Source organism: Cydia strobilella, chromosome 7 (assembly GCF_947568885.1).
Source record: "Cydia strobilella chromosome 7, ilCydStro3.1, whole genome shotgun sequence".
Lineage (NCBI taxonomy): Eukaryota > Metazoa > Arthropoda > Insecta > Lepidoptera > Tortricidae > Cydia > Cydia strobilella.
This window is the reverse complement of record NC_086047.1, coordinates 15,446,143-15,465,845: the sequence shown is the minus strand read 5'-3', so window position 1 is coordinate 15,465,845 and position 19,703 is coordinate 15,446,143. Positions and strand designations below refer to the sequence as shown.

Genomic DNA, 19,703 nt, shown 5'->3' with positions numbered 1-19,703 from the left:
GACAGACAGCGGAAAGAGACTTTGTGTTATACCATGTAGTGAAGCTTGTTTGCTTGTCACATTGTTTTTCGAGAGCTTCAACATTTATTTTATAAAATACAACCTTCGTCTCGTTATACCTTCTTCTCGTTTGATGATGTCCCTACCACACATCTGGAGCGTTTTCATTCAAAATAAATCTTAATACTTACTCCCTGTGGCGTTACAATCCATTGCTTTTCCATTTGATCCGGTCCTTTGCCTCCTTTATCCGATAATTTGTACTTTCCCAGTTTTAGATGATTCTCTTCTACGCAGTCTATTTTTTTGGCTTTCCTTTAGTTATAAATTTAGTTCCCTTGGATTGAATCCTTTGATTTAATCGTTGCTTATTATTTTTATGGGAAGTGATTGAATATTTTTTTTTTCTTTCTTTGTTAGCATTATGGTGGATTCGGGTAATTGCCCGATTCGGCATTCCAAATCACCTCCGAATATTGGGTACCTACCTAGTTCCAAAAATCACTTATTGTCTCACTATATCAGAGTCCGTTAAAATTTTAAGTAAACTCAAAGGCGTTGGTAATGATTAATAAAATTTGATGCTCTAAAAGTTGTAAGTAGTATTAAGTTTAAGAGTCAAGTGCCAACTGAAGAATTCTGTTAGTTCCACTATCTGCTAACTGAATTCGTATTTTAAATATTGTGACTTATTTAGACAATCCAGCGCCTACGCAATTTAGAAAAGCAATGCAGCACCCATGTTAACGTTCGCGCGTTACTTAAGATATAATTATGTGTCTATCAATTACGTAGAAATATATAGTTCATTCACCAAATAAGGCTATAATTTTACAGGCAGCTTTATGCTGAAGACTACAAGAAATAGAAAACTTAGAAGGTTTACAACATTACGTCAAATTATCAACAATTTAGTAAATGAAACAAATAATAAAATGATTTCAATTTTCAAAGCATTTTCAAGCAAATTAAAAGGGGTCTTCTGAAACCATTTTTTGATTAAGTGAATATTTTCAGTAATAAAAGCTCTGAAAAGAAAACATGTGTCCCCCTTTTGAGTCATGGATCCATAAACTATAAAGAAATCAAGAAAGTAGGTTAAGCTTCATAAAATTATTATGGATTATGATCGGTTAAGCCGTTTTTGAGTTTTCAAAAAAAGTCTTCCCTAACATAATATCAACTAATCCCCTCCGTTCAATGTTGCCTATTGTAATACTCTTGTCCAGTTTTTTTTATGTTACTTCAGGATTCTCGATTCAAATAAAAAGAGTTACACATGATATAAGTTTTATATTTTTTTAGAAAACAACCATGCTTAGTTCCGCATTCAAACTCTTTCCTTCAAACGCACCATAAAATTGTCCACATCCATCATCATGACCTTAAATCTGACCCTAAGCGGGTCCTCATAGTGGGCTGGCTCCAGGCCCGCAGGTGGAAGCACTTGGTATCTTCTCAGGACCGTGGATGTTACCGTCTTCAAGGACAGCATTGCGTATTGGTACCCTGAAAGAGATGTTACAATTCAGACATATATTTACATATAATTTATACCTGTAAAAAATATCTAAAAGAAAAGAAGAAACGATATGTTCGAAATGTGAACTCCTTTTCCAGGGAATGAATTGAAATTAATCTAGATAATTAATTAGTATTAATTAAATTAACCTTTTGACCGCCAAAGACGGTAAATCACGTCGTCGACATTTTGTGCCACTCACGCCGCCGACGTCATTTGCCGTCCAAACTTAATTTATCAAAGACTCTTTAATAAATAACTATATTTCTTTGTTTGTATTTGCATTATTTTATTTTGCCCTTCTACTTTATTGTATAACTTTATTACAATTCAACTATGAATAGAAGGTTAAAAAAAAACAACATTATGTTATAATACGACTTACCCAGTAAATAGCATAGCTAGCCGCGCCAAAAACGGCACTTGACGTCGCCTAGTGATGTGACCGAGTCATGGAGGAATAATATTATTATATGAAAGTAACAATCTCCTAATAGAAATCGTTTCGCGCAGTTCCGACAAACACGCTAGCGCCATCAATAATAGATATGGCTTAATCCCATACATTTTGTAATAGGAGTTGTTTTTGCTAAAATAACTGCTATTTGTGCTGTTACGGTACTTGTTTTCGTGTTTAATTTAAACAACTTGGTTTGAAAGACGGTACTGACCTTTTGTGATAATGTAACCCCTTATGCATTTATTTTATTGTAACGATACTGCAGTTTGCTAATTAGTAGGTAATAATAATCGACAACGGGTTTGCACATCTCTGAGTAACGCGCGCTTATCAGTGTTCCGTGCGCCCATGACGGCACTTCACGTCCGATGCCTGACGTCACCACCAAGTAGTGATGTGGCATTATTGAGAGATTTGAGTGGAAGTTACAAGTACATTTTGATATTTAAATACGTTATTTAAAGGTTTTTAGTAGAGCTAAAAGCCAGAATTATCTAATATTATATTGTAAAACACCTGTGTAGTGGTTCTTCTAATCTAAGTATGTCAAAAACGAAATCAGTGAAAATATCGATATCCTGTTTTGTAATCACTATTGTTCTCTAAGGTTTTATTTTGCTTCATTGCGGTGTCACGTCGAGTTACGTCAATGCTTGGCGTTCAAAAGGTTAATAATAAACTTGAACCTCACCTATACAGTTCCTCATCCCCCAGCTAAAAGGTATGAACTGGGCCGGATGCTTCAGGGGTTCAAGGAATCGCTCGGGTCGGAAACTGTCTGCGTCGTCTCCCCAATAGTTAGGGTTCCGGTGCACGGCCCAGATGTACACCACTATAGCGACCCCTTTAGGAAGGGTCGTTCCGTTTGCTACACAAAAAGTTGTATATAAATACAAATTATTATAATAGTCGACAAGATTAGAAGGACGACAAGGCTACAATTGTTCAATTTAGAAGCTGTTAATTTTGGAAAGTTTACGGACCTGCTGCTGCTATTTTTACCTTTTTACAGATAAGTGAATAGATTTTTATGTGATTTGCCATAAGAAAATCTCAAGCCCTGGTGACGGCCATAATGCAACAAAACCCGACCCGGGTATGTCCTTAAACTACGTCCAAAAGAGAGGTATGGGCACTGCGAATGACATTTCGCTTTGTGTGGTAGGGCACAGGACAGCGGATGTCATTCCAGATCTAGAGCAGAGCCCAACTGGGGAGGTACCTCCACCTTACAGAAAACCGCAGCCAAATAACACTAGACCCTACTAATAGTGTTGTGTTCCTGCCGGTGAGTAAGGTTGCCAGAGCTCGAGGGAGAGGAGTGTTAGGGTCGGCAACGCGCATGTAACTCCTCTGGATTTGCAGGCGTACATAGGCTACGGAGACTGCTCAACATCAGGCGGGCCGTATGCTTGTTTGCCACCGACGTAGTATAAAAAAAAGGACTGATAGAAGTGCTTTGCCAAATCCATACGCCTCACCAATGTGCATAACTATATTCTATCATTTGTATTAAACCAATGTGTAATAAAACTTTTGCGGCTTTAATTTAGTGAAACATTGATACAAACGCAATTTAATGTCGTCGATTGGCTCTCTAACAATCGCTGGCACAGGGGGATACATTCGCAACGATTCCTTGATGACCATTTCCAAGTATTTAAGACGAGACAAATCCTCCACAGTTGCCTCTCTATCCGAATCACCGAATACTTCATGCAGCCTGTAGACAAATAGATGTTAATTATTAGGGGGCCGATTTTTGAATGTCGAGCGCTCAATTACGTCACTCGAAAGTCTGCGGAAAACGGCGAATTGATAATTTTGAAATACGAGCAATAGATATTGGGAATCTAGTGGTATTGATCACTCGTTTTCAATTCTATTAGTAGAATTTAAATGTCTAGTAGTGGAGATATATTTAAGGGAAAATCACGAAATCGAGGGCTCGAAATTCAAAAATCGATCCATTGGTTTATGTTCATTTTAGTATAATTAAAAATTATTGCAAAGTTCGTTTAAGACAGGGTTCTAGAAAAGAATGTATAAAATATAACAAAATTCCGGCATTTTATCTAGTTCGCCGCTTGTGAGTATTGCTTAGGCCTGCCTGAGTATTGCTTGATCGCTTGCGGAAGGTTTCTGCTACATATAGTACCTTCTTCTTATTCTACAACTATATTCACCAACTTTTTTGTATGATATAACTTCATCAGCATGCTATTTTACTCGGTCTTGAGCTCATTGTATCCAACCTATATATAATCATTGCCATTTTCTCATTCACCTACATAAACGATACACTTACTCCTTATAAACAGCTTCTTGGACTTTGGGATGGCGGGCGAGCATGAGCAAAGTGTTGCACGCTCCTATGGCTGATGTATCAGTGCCTGCACTTATGATAACCTTCGATTCTTCTAGAAGCTCCAAGTCGTTAAGTTTTTTTTCATTTTCTGGTGTCTCCATTAACAACTCCACTAAGGTTCGTATCTTCTTTGGTTCTGTGGCATCTGAAATTTAATTATATTTTACGGCGTCTTATAAATAGAGCGATTTATTAACAGCGATTTTTCATTGTGGCTGCTGATTTTTTAACCGATTAAATTGATAAAAATCTACAAAAGATAATAACTTATATAAATAACCGGGAGCATTGGCCTAGGAGAGCAATTCAAACCTAAGTTTTGTAATTAAAATGATGTCATTTTACTATCATTCGTCCGTGCGTCTCGCTCGATATGTACGGACATGTAAGAGCGAAATGCACGCTTGAATGATAACAAATGACATCATTTAGATATCAAAATGTCCATTCGAATTGGCCTCTAGGATAAGTGGTGGAAACAGTGAGGGGCCCTCATTGAGGGCTCTTGGAGATTGGTCATCTAAGCTAAAACAATGTTTACTAAAGCATATCTGCATTCACTTACCCCTTTCTATGTTTCCACGTAATCCGTTTACTGCTTTTCTTTTTTCTGAAATGGTCTGAAAAAGTATTTAAAACCAGTCTAGGAAATAAAACAGCTGCAGGAGAGTGCCATTGGCATGAAGTCCGCCTTTTTTGCGTTATTTATCGTTTTCTAATAATAATGATTTATTAAATGCATAAATAAATACAGAGAAACACATAATAATAATAATAATAAGTAGAAAGCGGTGCACACCTCTCCACACCCTGAGCCACTCACGCGATGTTGTCCCCTTGTCGCTCCGTGCGAGCCCATATTGTGAGTTGGCGAGTCACCACCTGTTCATTTTTTTCGTGTTTTTAAACATAGATTGGGGCAGGTGCCATAGTATTTCCATAGACCCGGTAACCAGTACACTAACATCTCAACACAATCGTCTAGTTTATTTTGTTTCTTATCATTGCAATAGTCCTGCACTAACCGGGGCTTGTCCTTGGGTGCACTACTATAGTGCATACAGGGATAATCGTCGGTTGGTGTCACATCACCTTTTAGAGTAAATTGTCTTTTTACAAGGGGCCTCTGCGTGTTGGCTTCGGCCCCACGCACGCCTTCCAAATGTCCGGGACCCCATGGTCCCGAGATTATGTAAAGGACGAACATAATAATAATAATAAGCCAGCAGGGCAGCTTGTGGCGAGTTGTCGGGGAGTAACGACCCCACGGACCCGAGTGCTCCCGAGAGTCGGTCAGGGTCTCCGTCTCCGACGTGTCTTCGTCGGTCGGAGTGGACTCCAAGGGGACCCGCAGGACTCTCAGCTCTGGCTTGCCTTCATTGGCTGTCCAGAGAGGAGTCGCTAGAGCTGTATGCTCCAGGGGTGGAAGTGAAAGATGCATAAGACGCGAGTTGGCACAGTGGTTGTTAACAGCCACTGGGTAGAAAGCGGCGCACACCTCTTGACACCCCTGAGCCGCTCACACCGGTGTTGCTCCTGGTCGTCTTCACGACGGCAGTTTCAGGGGCCCATCTAGTCAGCGGCGAGTCACCTCGATAACGTGTACATAGACATTGTTATGGCAGGTGTCCGGACCTCTCAGCAATAGCCCAATCTTTTGACCAGCCAAACTTCAACACCATAACCGGAACTCTTTTCCAACACTGTGTTTATAATAGCCCCTACGCCTGTTGGGACCGATTTACGGGTATCTATTTGTACCCGTGAATGGGTTCTAGCAGGTGTATTACATAACAGCAAACTTCTCCAAAGGGCCTCTACGTGTTGGATCTGTATCCCCACGCACGCCTATCAAATGACCGGGATGTATATACCCGTGAGTTTAAAATAATAATAATAATGTGTGTAATATCTCCGGTGTTGCAGGCGTCCATAGGCTACGGAAACTGCTTACGATCAGGCGGGCCGTATGCTTGATTGCCACCGACGTGGTATAAAAAAAAAAACATATGTCTTACATTTTACTTCCTTCCGACATCCGATATCGGATCGGACAATGTGAAAACGCTTAATTACGAATGTACTTACTACTACGTTACGAGTATTAAGTCACTCACCTCACTCACAAATTTGTCAATGTAGCTAACGTAACTTATACACTGTCTGTAACTTGGCACCATGCGATAGATACAATTTGGATGAAGCCAGGGTGACAACATTCTGGCGCCTATAAAACTGACACATTTATCGAATGCATCTAGGTATGGGTGGTCCATATTCTTTTGCGAGTTCATCTTTACGCCTAAATTGGTTTCTGAAAAATAAATACATGATTTGATGTACATTTATAAATCAAATTTCTATAAAGAAAAGTACCTATTGTATGTAATTGCAAGATGGAATGTTTTGAAAAGATGTATCCCGCCGAGTTTGTTGCCAGTCCCATATAGGGATACCCTCCTCCAATTGAGGGGGGAACTAAATCTTCTCGAGGCAAACTAAGTACATATAACAGTGTAACGACAGTAGGCCTTTATCTGAGAAACTGATCGACATAAAAGAGTATAATGATTATATGCGAATCAAATTAGATTTTTTCGAAGAATTAATTACCAGCTAGCTGGAAATCGTTTTAATACCATCATTTGGTCCTAAATGCGTATAATCCGAGTTTGCTCCATCCCAGGAGGTGTGCACAAATTGTTTCTCTTTTTCAGTTTTCGGCTTGTAAATCGAAAACGGTACGTCCGACGGAAAATTTTCTCTAATCACAATGAAAATTTATATCTAAGAATCTGAAAGGTACCTTATATGAACTCGTAGTTAAAGTTTGTTAGAAATACGAAACCCTTTTAACCAGTGTCTGATCCCCAAGCCTTGCTGGTAGTGCCATTGTAATTGACGGTGGGTTCCTTCTACATCTAGTGGTTTGGCAAAATCCAAGGAAAAATGTGTCTCCTAATGCTCCCAAAATTTATGCACTGATGGGATGGAGCAAACTCAGATTACACGCATTTAGTACCAAATGAAAGTATTAAAATTATTTCCAGCTTGCTGGAAATTAATTCCTCAAAACCCTGTTTATGGATCTTCTTTTACTAGCCTTTTATTTTTTCACAGATATAAAAAAAACAGGAAATGTATTACACTATCGAGATTATTACAGTAATTAAGGATTTTCTCATCGTCCTTGTAAATTCCACAATATGTGAGAATCTTTCATACCTATTTATGTATTATTATCGTCCTTTCATGATGTCTTCATTAGGTATTGTTCTTTTAATAAATCATAATTACTTACACACATAGTTACGCAGGTACCTACAACCCAAAGGTAGGTAATAGCAAGTGTTAATGCGACCAGCTTGCCAAAAATTCGTGGTTATGAAATCCTGAGTATAACACATAGTGTCATACAAGTGTAGAGACCGTGGATCCTTGGTACATAGATTTATTAACGCAAACTTAAAAAAATCAATGAGAATCAGTTTAAAATTCTACCTACAGAAGAAAACAGCCATATAGCCTACTAGATAGACTAACCTGTCACAGCATCGAAGGTGTACGTAGCCACGTATTTCCAAATAGAGAAATCCCCGGCCCCCGCCATAGGGCGTAAAAGCTCCGCCATCGTGGCACTCTGCTTCGCGAATATTTCAACGAAGGCGTTAAGGTTTCTGGGGCTGAAGATTGGTGACAGGATCTTACGGCGCGGTCGCCAAATGTGCACTATGGAATTGTTACAAGATTGGTAAGTTCATGGGTAAAATCCAGAACTGCATAAAGATAATTGTCCTCTAGCCTCCCAGTATTATTGTATATCATCATCATTGGCCTTCAACATCAATTAAATGATGGTTTAAACAGCGTCCCTAACACTGCGGCACTTACGTAAATGACTAGTAAGTCCAATGCGAGAGCGGCAGCCGCGACCGCATAGCGGGCAAGAGAATGTTATGCCCGGTGATGAAGGTGGGAAATTCAGTACTTTATTATCAGACGTTACTTACATATGTACTTACTTACCTACTTACTTTTTAAACTTATTAATCTGCAGATATTAATAAGAACATATTAAGTCTTAACTAACCTGGAGCGGCTAAGCTTCCATTGCCAGCAAAAATGCGTGTGCAGTTCATTATGCTTTCATGTTTTGACAGGCAGTTTTTTAGAAGAAAGTCTGCCATCACAGGGTCCGCAATGGCTAAAAATTAAAATATTACACTATAATAAAATTTACGTAATTTTACATAGTGCACGAGCAGGGCAAGTGGCGAGCGAACGAGGTATTAAAAATATTTTTACACGCTCTTAAGTACCTACTTCAAAGTGTTTAGATTATTTGTAACACGTTGCCCGCTTAGCTACTTTTACCGCTAACTGTAGATACACATGTACTATATTACAAATATTATTAAGTATATTAATTAAGTCCCCAGGAAGCTCGGTTCTCCATACAAATGTAGTTACGCTCTCATTTTAAAACGACTATCTACATTGCTCTGAAACTTAGTACTTACAATAGGATAAGGTATATCTAGTCCTGTAATTAATTAGCCTATGTGGCTTCAGATATTATCAGCCTATTTCTGTCTTTGTCTTTTGTATGTTATTTATTAATTTTGTTGTTTTTCTTGTTACCTGTCGTGATTGTTTTACCGGATGGTCTCACCGGAAGATCAGCGCTGGAAGTCGCCAGCAACATGCTGAGGTGAGACCATTTCGTGGCACTTTTTAGGGTTCCGTACCTCAAAAGGAAAAAACGGAACCCTTATAGGATCACTCGTGCGTCTGTCTGTCTGTCTGTCCGTCTGTCACAGCCTATTTTCTCCGAAACTACTGGACCTATTAAGTTGAAATTTGGTATACATATGTAAGTTTGTGGCCCAAAGACGGACATGTAATGTAAACAAATGAATTTTAAACACGGGGGCCACTTTTGGGGGGTAAATGTGAATATTAAAAAATATTTTTTTTTAACTATGTCGCATTACATATCAAATGAAAGAGCTCATTGTGAGAATCTCAAATATATTTTTGTAATAATTTTATGACAAACAGTTTAGAAGTTATTCAAAAAAATAGGCAAAAAATTACCATTCCCCCCCCCCCCTTTATCTCCGAAACTACTGGGTCTAAAATTTTGAAAAAAATACACAAAATAGATCTTCAGCTATAGATTACAGGAAACCTATTAGAAATATGCAGTTAAGCGTGAGTCGGATTTGATTACTTTGACTTCTACGGGTTTTTTAAAGACATTTCACTCACGTTTCACATAAAAATACATTGTTTAAATTATGTCATGTACGGAAGCCTTGGAACTCGAGTCCGACTCGCACTTGGCCGGTTTTTCTTTTTATATTTCTCTGTTTTTTTTTGTGTTTGTGCTCACGAATATTTTTTTTCTATTTCTATATCAGAGTTAAAAAATACAGCGAATTTAAGTTTTTCATACAAAACTTGTTTTTGCTTTTTCGTTTTTTTTATGAACTGGAGCTATGTAAACTAATTACAGGCATAGATGTATCTCATGTCATTGTATGTACAAAATTTCATTACAATTCAAATACACGCAGTTTTAAAATGAGAACGAAACTCCGTTTGTATGGGAATATGAAATTCGGCCGAGCTTGCTAGGGACGTTTAATAAGGAAAGTGGTAGAGTATGGAAAACCTAACTTTCAATATTGTTTTAATAATGTAGGTAGTTATTTTGGAACAATTGGAAGATAAAACGTACCGACATTTAACACGTGGCCTAGCCAATATCCCATGATCCCGCCCTGTTGTATGGCATCTCGTCCAAACCTTTGGATACCCTTCATTCTGTCTGAAACATGAATTATCTTTTAGAGGCTATATAGTTTATTAATACCTAGGTACTACCTTTCAAAGCAATAGTAAGGCTATTACTAGATCGATTAGAGATTATTAGACCGGATTCGTCCTGATGGTCGCGAATTTGGAATCTCGACACAATGCGAATTTTAATTCGTTTGTGGTGAGCGTTCCGACTGAACGTCTAGCGACCTTTACCAAGGAGGAGTTTTGGCCGAAGGGTGTCAAGTTCCGGCGGTTCCGCGGCCGACTACCTGACACTGCGGGGTTGCGTAATGCATCGCACCCGTAATGTGATTTGTAGGTTAATGTAGTGTTTGGTTAATATATTTTTGTTATATGTATGCTAGTTTTAAGGTATCTGTTTATGGGCCAGTAGTTGCCGGAAATAAAGATTTTCATTTATTTTCATTACTGAACCACTACCAGCATTTTTTTCTTAGGTTTAATAACAAGGCGGTCTTCACATTGGATGCGAATTCGCATGCCGCTCGGATGCGCGAGCGGGGCATCGCGTCACGCTCGTACACCGAAGCAACGTACGAATTCGCATCAGTGTGATAACCGCGTAAATTTAAATACGAACAAAGCATGTTTTTATTAATACGTGTTGGTAAATAACTTCTTGAAGGATAAAAGTGCAGCAGCGATAATGCTGAAGCAGCGTTGCAAAAGCGGAAAAGGAGATATCGATAACGCAGCGTACTACGTAGGCGAATAACACTCGAAAGCGAAGTGAGGCGATGCGGCGTGGAGTGAATCAATCCTTTGATACCTATAAAAGTGTCCTACTTGGGCGATCTCGTTGCGAACGCGAACGCCGTGGGCCCGCCGCGCCTCTTCGCTTCGCGTTCGCGAGTTGTTCGCTTACATATATATAAGACGCAGCTTAAATGTCTTTGATAAATTGCATCTCTGTGGTTGCCGCATTACTGTAGCGATTAGAACAATCATACGACCATTCAATTTATCAAGGAAATTGACAGTGACATCACTGACATCGCCCCTTCCTAGCTACAACCACGCCACAGCAGTGATTACTGCAGTCACCACATGAATGTCACCTTTAACTCACGCTATAACGGTCCGGGCCCGGGCCCGACAGGTGATCGGTGATCATGCGATGCTTTCTATAGAAAACTGAAGTGTCGGACGCCCCGGCCCGGGCCCCGACCGTTGTCGCCTGAATCATCCTTTAGACCTCGTTAAATGAATATCATGTTTGTCAAAATAACTTCCTTACCTTCATCATTCCCCATAAATATATACGCATGTCCAATCAGCGGCATAGCTGGAAGAGTTGTAGGCAGCTCTTTAGCTATTTGTCTCACTTTTTTTCTATGTTTATATCCAGTCATCCACCAAATCCATAATCCCAGCAGTATAAGCAACCACGTCATTACTTATAAAATTATAACTGGTTTCAAAATTGTATTAAATAAAAAAGAAACTGCCAGTGTCGCAACAACTAGACAAGAGTCTCACTTCGCGGTAAATGAGTAAGATTAATTTCCTGATGCTATTTATGTATTACAAGCCCTATTGTAAGGCGTGCGAAAATATAGCCAATTGAAAAGTGCAATCTAGAAATATGGCAAGTTTTCCTTTAAGAGGATGGAGTGGTAATTTCTCCATACAAACGTCCTCGGCTCGTTCCTCCGTGGTTTTTTGACAATAGAGCAATGATGACTTCAACTCTGATTAATATTATCAATAACTGTATAACTTGGCTTTACATTATCTGCTTGGCAATATATTTTGTATAACGTTGTACCTGTATAACTTGGCTTTACATTATCTGCTTGGCAATATATTTTACAACAAGCAAATATTATAATTAAGGTGTTCGTTAAGAGGGCACCGTCCGTCCAGCGGCGCCCTCATTAGGGGGATTGTGTTTTCTAAATAAACAATCCATTTCTTTATAATCCAGTACATTAATGTTGTAGTGATTCCCCAACTTTTGGTCTATGTAATACAGTTTTATTATATTAGTTACTTTTGACTTCATTCACCTAAATGAAAAAAAGTGGCCACCATTTGCCGTTTACATTGGTGATAAAGAAAACAATAAGTAAAATCTGGTGGTATCTACATATGTATGAGATGCATACAGAATTACTGCCTTTCAACTTTGAGTAGTAGTGAGATACGAGATTTTTTCAAAGTATTGCCGATATGTTACAAAGACCCAGTTGACCTCTAATAAGGGGCCACTGGACGGTCGGTGCAGTCTTTTAACTGGAAAAGCCAAATACTCTTAATAAGGAAACGTACATTTAGCTACTATTACAGTAGGTACTTTGCAGTAGACTTTACAGAGAAAATGGTTTCAAATACCTAGGTACCACACTACCACAGAACAAAACCTGATGAATATCGAGGAGTTAAAGTTATTGACTGTGAAGAATTCTAGCCCTAAGAAATCTCTAAGAAAAGATGTGTATTCATTATTTGCATCTACCTAGCTTAGACGCGTTCAAGTCCATGGCTATCGTCAATTATAACTAGGGCTCCCGGTATCCGTGCTACACGCCAACCCGTGCGTCCGTGTTCTTAGCCCCGGCGGTGCTAAGCGTCCGAACTACACGAACCCGTCAAAGTCCGTGCCCGTGTAGTGCTTTCGGGAACGTACCTGCATTCGGCTCCGGAGCGACGGTCCTCGCGGTTCTGTTTTTTTTGTTTTGCTTGTTATTGTTTATGTGTTATTTTTCGATATTAAACTTGTGATTCTTCGCTCTTATAAAGAACGCGTCCGATCGTCACTATACGTCGAGAACGGGCCGGACCCGTGTGTAATTAATATCCGTGGATCCGGACACACGGGTAACACGGGTACACGGACCTTAATTACACGGACCCTAATTACACGTTCCGAACGGGCCACAAATCCGGTTTCGTGTAACACGAGAACGGGGCCCCGGCGACGAGTACACGAAACCCGGACGCGACCGCGAGCCCTAATTATAACCCTTACTTGTCAATCAGACCACTTTAATCAATCAAAGTCAATTAATTTCTTGCAATAAACAACTTCTTTCCAATAATTTTAATTGTATGTTGCAGTCCAAGAAATAAGTGTAAACAATGAAACTGAACACAATTATGAGTAGAATGCAAAATCTCACGAATTGTATAAAAACTTCAGGATATAATATCCTTGTTTCTGCTCTATTTCGTTTGGTTTATTAACTGGAGCTATATAAACTAATTACAGGTATAGATATACTTTATATCATTGTATGTGCAAAGTATACAATCCAACACGTAGTTTTGAAATAAGAACGAAACTCTGTTTGTATGGGGGTGAAATTCGGCCGAGCTTGCTGGGGACTTAAGAGTACATCTTGCTTTATGTTGCTACAGTAGAAAGTGCTACTAGTTTAGTAGTAATTTGCAATTTTCAAAACCATCCTGTATGCGAAAAGAGGCCATTTGCTTTCCTGCCAATACAGCAGCCACATTCAGTACTCAACTCAATTCAGTACAAATTCAATTGGACGAGCAATGGTTATTCCAACACGTAAGATGGCTACAATGTATAGCGATATTTGGGCGACTGAGCCACTGTTTGCGTTGAGCCACTGTTCCCGCCTTGACCCTACTCAGGCATTTGATAAAATTTCACACTCGGTCTTACTAAAGAATCTTGAAATGTTCGGTATTCATGGAGACTTTGCGTTGGCTCACATCGTACTTGCGGGATATAACTCAAGCACCTCTCGTTTCGTGCCTATGACGTCAGGGGTCCCGCAGGGCTTGCATTTAGGACCACTACTATTTAACATATATATATCAATGATGTCATTGACTATTTAATTCTAAAGTATTATTGTATGCTGACGATACTAAGATATTTACCGTTGCGAAGTCCGAGGCTGATTGCGTCAATTTGCAGGACGACCTTAATAAATTGAACAACTATTGTTTATGTAATAACCTGATGTATTTAAATATAAATAAATGTTCAATTATTACATTTACGCGGAAGCCTGACCCTATAACCTTTAATTATACCATTGGAAACTAACAACTTACTAAAGTTACTGAGGTTAGATTAGAAGTATATTTAGACAGTGAAATTCAATTGGTTTCACACAAAGATTTAACATCTAAAGCCTACAAATGCTTGGTTTCATTTTTAGGCAAAGTAAAGATTTTAAAAACCCCACAACGTTACTTCTTTTATATAATGCATGTTATTATGTGAGGTTATATTTGGAATACGCATCTACAGCATGGAGGACTTTTAGTGCACATTAATTCATTAGATGCGTCCTAAATGTATTATTGCCAACATCTCTGTACACAGTTCATCATTCGCTTGCCCTTGTCCCATTCACTTGGGGTCGGCGCAGCATGTCTTTTTCTTCCATACATCTCTGTCACCCGTCATCTCATCATTCACTTGCGTTAGTTTCATATCATCTTTCACACAGTCCATCCACCTTTTCCTCGGTTTTCCTCTCCTCGTACTTCCCTCCACATTCATTCTTAATACCTTTCTTGACACATGACTTTCATCCCTCCGCATCACATGCCCGTACCATGCTAGGCGATTTGCCCTTACTTTTTCTGTTATGGGTGCAACTTTCAGGCTTCCTCTTATATACTCATTCCTTATCCTATCCATTCTCGTCACGCCACACATCCACCTTAACATTCTCATCTCCGCTACATGCAATCTCTTTTCATCCCTCACCTTTAGGGCCCAACACTCTGATCCATACATGACGACAGGTCTTATGATCGTTTTATAAATTTTACCCTTCAACCGAAGGGGCATACGGGCGTCACAAATGGTTCCCGTAACCTGTCGCCATTTCATCCATCCTGTGCTAATCCGGTTTTTCACGTCACGGTCAATATCGCCATCGCACTGTAGGAGCGAACCGAGGTACTTGAAGTCGGAGCCATCTCTGTACACAGTTATTAAATAAATATTATCTTATCTTATCTTAGAAAGTATTCTTAATCGTATAAAGTATACATTCAAATCTTTTTAGTCTGAGAATTTTGAGTCCTTACAAGTGAGAAGACAAAAGCGGGATGTAATTTTCTTGTAGAAATTATTGAATAGGTAATTTAATTGATTCGGAAGATCTTGTCTGCAAGATGTTATTTAGATGTCCTACGTTTCGTACACGGTCCATTGCTTTACTATCCATTCCATACTCGCAAAAAATATGTAAACAACAAGTTTTTAGCAACAGCATGCAATATATACAACAAGAGATATTCACGCATTGATTTGTTCCAGCATAAGTGTGATAGATTTCTTTCTGTCATCAAACAAAATAAAACATAAAATGGCAAATTCCGTTAACTCCTAGCTCGTAATAAAATTGTAATCTTGTGTTGTATTGTTCTAATTGTTTTTGTAATTGTACCTATTGTTTGATATTTCAAATTCTAAATTAAAAATTGTGCTTCTTATTTTCCAAATTCAAAATGATGCTTGTTATATTTTTAATCGTACTCGTGGAATATTTTATTTACCTCATAATTGTACTTTTCTTTCGGAGCAAAGTAATTGTGTATTAGCTATAAGTGGAAACTGTTTTGGCCTATGTTCGAACTCCATATATCTTTTACCTTGTTGTATTATTATGTGCTGCTGTATGTTTCCCAAATAAATAAATAATTGCACCTTATGTATGGAAACTATCAGTCTTTATTACATAATTCAAAAATGGCTCTGATAAGTATAAATAAAAAGTATAAAAACACATCATCCACTTGCGTAATTCCAGTGCTAACTCTAAAAAACTAGTATATGTTTATGCTCGATCGGCATAAAAAGCATGCATTTATGGATCAAGATACAGGTATTGCAGGATACGTGGGCTGATGTTATAGTCGTTATAAAGAAGGAATAACAGCTAATTTGCTGTGAACTGAATGTAACGTAAGGTTAGAAACCAGAGTTTGTTTCCGGATGGGGCTTACTTCCCGGCTGGGATAGACTTTTTTCTGTTTAATCGATCCAGAGATCGCCAACTATGCCAGTATAAAGTTTGCAACAATACATTTCATTTCATTTCAAGTCCCCGGCTCGTACCCATATCATTTTCGGACCTTATGTACTTATGTCATTTGAAATTTACCATTCGCTTTTCGGTAAAGGAAAACATCATGATGAGACCGGATTAACCCCAATTAGGCCTTGGCTTGGCCGGTTCCGAGGCCTGGGTTTCATAAATAAATGATTAACGCCTGTACTAAAAAAACAAGCAATGTTTTAGGAAAATGTAAAAATGTGATATAGTTAAGACTGCTTACAGGGGCAAATATTCAATAAATTCTAGTATTTATGGGAAAAAAATGTTTTATAATGATTTAAACTAGCACGAATTTCACTCATAATTTTAAAACTAACACGGGACTTAATCGCGTACAAACTTAGGTTTATTTATGGCCTGACGTTTCGAACGTAACGTAACGTAAACCAATGAGGATAGAATAAGATAGAGCGGTACTGTCATAGTAAGTTTTGTAACCACTGTAAATTCACTGCCATCTATCGATATACTTTAAAACTAAAAATGAAGATTTAAAAAAATACGTTTAAATGTATTTAAATATGGATAAATTATTTTTTTATTTGCATTAATTATTTTTATATGATTTTGACCCATGTTCTTTCACTGGTATGTGTTAAAATTATAAATAACAAACGAAACAGTCAACGCCCTCTATACGAGTGTAGGCCAAAACTAGTGGCGCCATCTGATCGAGAATCAAATTTTCGTGATTTTCGAGGCACGTTTTTTTCTTAGACTGTATCCATCTATTACGGAGTTATATCTATCTTTGCGTAAACGTAAGTTTGTACGCGATTAAGTCCCGTGTTAGCTTTAAAATTAAAAAATGTTTTGTTCGTTGGAGTAAAAAGTTGTTTGTTCAGGGCGATTTGCTCCAAACACAAGTTTCCTTGCAATATTTTCTACTAGTAGATCATCGATTCACTTTGTAGGTTGCGTGTTGCATTCACTCAAAAATTTCCCAGCGACCATTTTTAGGTTAGTCTATAAGAAGATTATCAAGAATCTAATCGTGATAATCGTGGTGTTTCACAAAATTTTCAATTAAGTAGTAATCGCAATCTGTGATGCTCTCTTAATATGTTGACTAGTCGTGTCAAGCCTAGCAGATTTAAAAATGCAAGGATTATGCTTAAGAGTTTTCCACCCCTGGTTTTGTCGCTCAAGTTCAGTAAACCCTAGTTTTGCGCCCTCCCGCAGTCGATCGGCTGGCGCGAGCGCACCTGACGTGGTCAAGGTTAGTTCCATTCTTTTACTTTTATTTTCTTTGATATAATATCAAAATCCTAGTGATTGACACTGCGTCTAGTTGCAATCTTTAATCTTAATGCCAAGTAATCTAGGTGATAAACGGGCTGCCAATGATTGGTATCAGGCTGTCAAATGCCAGAGCTTTTCTTAGCTCTGCTACCTTAAATGGTTCTTATGCAATTTGAAATTCTTAAAGTAGTCATAAAGACGGTTATTGACCAGTTCCAGTGTAAAATGTCCATAACTCTAGCGGTATTACCTCAATGGATATTTATCCATCAGATATTTGCCTATTATCTACGGTATTTAAAACATATTATACAGTATGTCCCGTAAATGAACTATACTACGACGAACGTAACAGATTTTTTAAAGAAAGGATTGCAAAAATAAATATACGTATCTACAAGGACTTCAATCCGGCTAAATTTTAATAAGATTTATTGTACAACGAAAGATATCCATAGAAAGTGTAACAAAACTAGTGGGGATTTGTTTAAGGGCATATTTGGTATTGTGTTCTGATTAGGAAAAATTTTTTTTTAGCGCGAAATATTTTTTCTTTTCTGGGGCAGGTCGTCCAAATCGATAAACCCTCCATACAAAGGCCATACATTTGCGCTAAAAACCGCCCTATTAAACGGATCCCTACTATTTTTCTCTACTGACTCTGTTATTAGAACTTTTGTTTTCTATATTTTTGTGGTCGTTCTTAAGATTTAAGATTTTCGTTCTTGTAATGTTTTTCTTTTTCCTGCCAGGGGGTTTATTAAATATATATATGTGAACTGGAAATGCTTTAAGGATGACTCACGTTAGAACGGCCCGGGTCCGGGCCGAGGCATATGATACTTCGTTTTCTATAGAAAGCATTACGTGATCACCGGTCACCTGTCATAGAAAACTAAGTGTCGGTTGCCTCGGCCCGGATCCGGACCGTTCTAGCGTGAGTAAAATATAATTTTATACTATACCTATAAATACTCGCATTTGACTTGCTAGAATCAAATCGGTATCATATTTTTCTTGTCTGAATGCCATCTTCATCTTAAATTATTAATTTCAGATGCAGTGCTTCATTTGCATGACGTACATGTTTTTCATCTGCAGCGCCTACCCGCGCCGTGATGTCAAGCCAGAGCAGCGATCCCTTTTCCATGACGTCATCGAGTCTTTAAAGATCAGAGCCCAGCTACCAGAAGACACCAATCGCAACGATGAAAACAATCTTGGACAAATCTACGAAAGATATGGATACGAAAACGAGGATATACATCTTCCTAATGACGCCGAATTCATACCCAGAAGGAACGACAGAATCGCATTGCCATCCATGAAGTACAGGCTTCCTAAAAGTTTAACTGTCAATGAAACAAACCCAATTGAAAAATCTAAGGAAAATGATCTCAATGAAAAACCTAAACAAGAAGAAATCGTCATCTTTATAAGCACATCTGAACTACCACCAAAAACAACGACGCAAAAGAACAAAATAAAGCCATCCAAACAACCCGGTAAAGAGAAAATTCCAAATCTGGGATCAGTAGTTGACGATGGAAATAAAAGTCTCAAAGTGCCAATAGTTAACACAATGGCTGATGAAAGTCATATAGGAAATAAAGACTATCATATGGTCGTTACGCCGAATATTGTTGTAAACTTTCGTACCAACGAAAATTATAAACAAGGAACTGTACGAATAGAAGATGGCAAGAACGCAAGCAGCATTATTCCTGAGATAGTACCTCAGAACGTTTTCAATATACACCAAGAAGTTAAATTAGAGAAAGGAGTAATGGACGCAGAGTTTAGGAAAGGTGAAACGGAGACAAAGAAGGTGAAGCAAGACATAAAAGTTGTTGCTAGAGATGTGAAACCGAAAATAGAAGAGGAAATGATGATGTGTGAGACAGCGACTGTTAGTCCGGATGATGATGATCGTAGCGGACGTTCGTTTAGGTTTAGGAATGTATTTCAAATTCTATTTTCCATCTAAAATTATAAGACATATAATGACAGTTGTCTAATATTTACGATTTAGCAGTATTTGTTCAGACGAGCTGATTAGGTTAAGCTAGGTAAGTACAGTTAGGTACACAAGGGCATAAATATATATACATTCCCAAAGTTTTAAAAATATCTGTACGCTCTTACACCTTAGACAATAAAGTCTTGTTCACATATTTTTGAGCCATTTGTCTGCATCGATATTTTTGC

At 38.3% G+C, this 19,703-nt stretch overlaps 3 protein-coding genes across 3 annotated transcripts in view; 2 read left to right on the top strand and 1 right to left on the bottom strand.

Annotated features, from left to right (window-relative positions):
- The window catches only part of LOC134742853 (uncharacterized), a 273,946-nt gene that overhangs the window by 148,621 nt on the left and 105,622 nt on the right, over window positions 1-19,703 (top strand). The window lies entirely within an intron of this gene.
- Window positions 1,279-11,654, bottom strand: LOC134743229 (cytochrome P450 4C1-like). Its single transcript, XM_063676631.1, has 10 exons — window positions 11,435-11,654; window positions 10,094-10,183; window positions 8,441-8,554; window positions 7,894-8,079; window positions 6,468-6,664; window positions 4,916-4,970; window positions 4,291-4,495; window positions 3,554-3,705; window positions 2,674-2,850; window positions 1,279-1,509 (listed from the first exon to the last, which is right to left on the bottom strand). The coding sequence occupies exons 1-10, from the start codon at window positions 11,589-11,591 to the stop codon at window positions 1,331-1,333; spliced, it is 1,512 nt and encodes a 503-aa protein (XP_063532701.1). The 5' UTR covers window positions 11,592-11,654; the 3' UTR covers window positions 1,279-1,330.
- On the top strand, window positions 17,380-19,482 carry LOC134742800 (uncharacterized). Its single transcript, XM_063675987.1, has 2 exons — window positions 17,380-17,472; window positions 18,553-19,482. The coding sequence occupies exon 2, from the start codon at window positions 18,553-18,555 to the stop codon at window positions 19,480-19,482; it is 930 nt and encodes a 309-aa protein (XP_063532057.1). The 5' UTR covers window positions 17,380-17,472.